We start from the raw sequence: 2,500 nt of genomic DNA, 5'->3' as shown, positions 1-2,500 counted from the left end.
ACCGGTGCTACGGCTGTTCGAAGAACGAAGAATGAAACCAAGCGTTTACAGAGTTCCTGGTGCTGGTTCGAGGTTCAGCGACTGCTGGTTAACGGTGTGTCCCGGCAGAGGGGCCTCATGGACGGCACCACGGTTGGCGGCCAGGTAGCGGGCTTCCTTCGGAGCCACGGCCACAACCGCGGGCTCGTAGGCGGTGTAGGGAGCGACGACAGCGACTGGGGCGGCGGCCTGGTAAGCGTAGTTCCATGGAGATACAATTCTGGCGTAAGAATCGTCCTGTACCCAGCTTCCGACGTGGGCTGCTGGTGCCAGATATGGCAGAACGGCCCCATTGCCCCAGTAGCTAACCGATGATCCCTGAACAGCGACGACGACGACGGCCATCATGACTACAGCTGCGATGCACTGCAATGGGAAAAGAAGAAGAAGAAGAGAGGTTAACCGGGAACCGATCAGGATATTTGCCGATGGTGTTTAATGCTTACCTTCATGATTGTTGGTATAAGCAGCTCGGGCTTTGACTGTTGCTGGTGTAGATGGTCGAGTAGATCTGATGCAGTTCCAACGGCATGAGCCGCTTTTTATAATAACACTTTCAACCTCTGCTACGGCTCAACGACCAATGGGTTGGCCAATGACCTCGCACGGTGACATACGCATTCGATTCGGAGGTTTTACAACTGAAACTCTGCCCCCCCCCCTCTCTCTCTCTCTCTCCCAGAAACCATCGAAACAATCCCCGCTATGGTTGTGGGTGAAGCCTACAGCTGCGTTCTTGAGCCACCAACCGGAACTCAGCACCCAACTAAGAGCTCTACGCTCGATCGATTGGATTTTCAGGCGGCTTAGGAAGGTGACACACGATCGGTGCAGCGGCACACGCATTCCAAGGACTTACCAGGGTGCGCTAATTGTATCTTTTAGTAATGAAATGAACAGAAAAAAGCGTAAGAGTGCAATGACGCGTGCTAGTACACTGATCGCTCTGCTCGGTAGCGTGGGCTGTAAAAAGGTCTTTCACCGCAATGGACAGCTTGCGGTGGTTTTTGTAACACGCCATTTATGAATTTATTACCAGTAACGGAGTAAGTGTTACCATTGCAACTTCCATTGCTGGTTGTTCGTTAGCATGTAAATGCTTACAGCACTGCAAGACATTATGTCATCTATTTTATCCACGGATTGCATCCTCTATTCTCCTCATCCTCATTTACTCTACTTTATTTATAATTAATGTCATTTGCTACGTGCTTTTTAGCTGCATAACTTCATTCCTTTGGAGATAAAGTCACAAGTGGGCCTCAAAAGATGCCCAAGGGACCGAGGATTTCCGTTTAAGACTTAAGGAATGTTTTTTTTTCCATTTTCCTTCTTAATTTAGAACCATTATCAGCATTCCCTTTCTTGTAGTTGTGCATTCAAATCAGGTAGACTTTCAATCATAATTTCGTTGGCATAAAGTTGTCATTTTATCAGGAACACGATCTAGTCGGCAACGCAACATCCGCTTCGCTTGTCATGGTGCCTTTTGGCGCCACCCCTTTATCCCACCCGACGCCGACCGATTCCAACATCCTGGTGTCCGAATATGTCCATTCCAGCGTCCATTCTTTTGGGACAACCGACTCCCTTCCTAGTGGCCAGACATCGAAGGCTCGATGGAATGGACTTCTGGTCTAGGTTCGATTTACCTTTTGAATGGCTGCTAATGGCCAATGGCGAAGTAATGGGCGGCTAGAACCGCGCACAGGGAGCGTACACAGTGCGTTCACTTCCAAACCGGCGAGACAAAGCCACGAGGCAGATCTGTTGACCTAGGTGCGTTAGTAACCCCCACTCCGTCAAAAAATAGCTCGACCGCTATCGGGATCCTCCGCGTTGATTGGTACTAAGTATGTTTTTGGGGCCTATTGACGGATACTAGATCAAAAAGGAATGTGATACCGTTCGTTTAATGGCGGTAGTTGTACTACGAGGTATAAAAGGCCCACCGGGAGTCCTGGTAGAGTCATAAGTTGGTTGAGTTCCGCCCAGTTCAGAAGCAACCTTCCTTTTGAGAAGCTTTTCGTAGCAACCCCCCAAAAACCACCCCCAAATCAAATCAAGATGAAGGTAAGCGAGTGTCAGAATCAAAGTGCAGCACACAGGAGTAGCACAGAATACTTATCAGCTGTTGGTGTTGTGTATTGTCCGCAGTGCATCATTGTTGCCGTCGTTTTCGCGCTGGCCGTTGCCGCCGAAGGACATGCCATCAGCTCGTACGCCGTTCCGCTGGCCTACTCTGTCCCGCAGACCACGGTCATCCAGCAGAACGTCGCCCCGAAGTACGTCGTGTCCGGCTATGAGGCTTCTTCCTACGTAGCATCCCCCTACCACTACCCTGCTGCCCATAGCTATGCCGTCCCGGCCGTATCGTACGCCAGCCACGCCAGCCATGCCGCCGTCCATCCAGTGTCCTATGCTGCCCCAGCCGTCGTACACGCTGCCCCGGTTCATGTGG

The 2,500-nt window shown here is 50.9% G+C and overlaps 2 protein-coding genes across 2 annotated transcripts in view; one reads left to right on the top strand and one right to left on the bottom strand.

Annotated features, from left to right (window-relative positions):
• The window catches only part of LOC126571198 (adult cuticle protein 1-like), a 592-nt gene extending 47 nt beyond the window's left edge, over positions 1-545 (bottom strand). Inside the window, exons 1-2 of the mRNA XM_050229516.1 lie at positions 486-545; positions 1-405 (exon numbers count right to left, since the gene is read on the bottom strand). The exon at positions 1-405 is cut by the window's left edge and continues 47 nt beyond it. Coding sequence (XP_050085473.1) covers positions 46-405; positions 486-491 — 366 coding nt within the window. The 5' untranslated portion in view covers positions 492-545 and the 3' untranslated portion in view covers positions 1-45. The remainder of the gene's footprint in view (positions 406-485) is intronic.
• Positions 546-2,011: 1,466 nt separating this feature from the next.
• Positions 2,012-2,500, top strand: part of LOC126571188 (adult cuticle protein 1-like) — a 671-nt gene continuing 182 nt past the window's right edge. Inside the window, exons 1-2 of the mRNA XM_050229506.1 lie at positions 2,012-2,112; positions 2,197-2,500. The exon at positions 2,197-2,500 is cut by the window's right edge and continues 182 nt beyond it. Coding sequence (XP_050085463.1) covers positions 2,107-2,112; positions 2,197-2,500 — 310 coding nt within the window. The 5' untranslated portion in view covers positions 2,012-2,106. The remainder of the gene's footprint in view (positions 2,113-2,196) is intronic.

Source organism: Anopheles aquasalis, chromosome 2 (assembly GCF_943734665.1).
Source record: "Anopheles aquasalis chromosome 2, idAnoAquaMG_Q_19, whole genome shotgun sequence".
Classification (NCBI taxonomy): domain Eukaryota; kingdom Metazoa; phylum Arthropoda; class Insecta; order Diptera; family Culicidae; genus Anopheles; species Anopheles aquasalis.
This window is presented reverse-complemented; position numbering and strand designations above follow the sequence as displayed.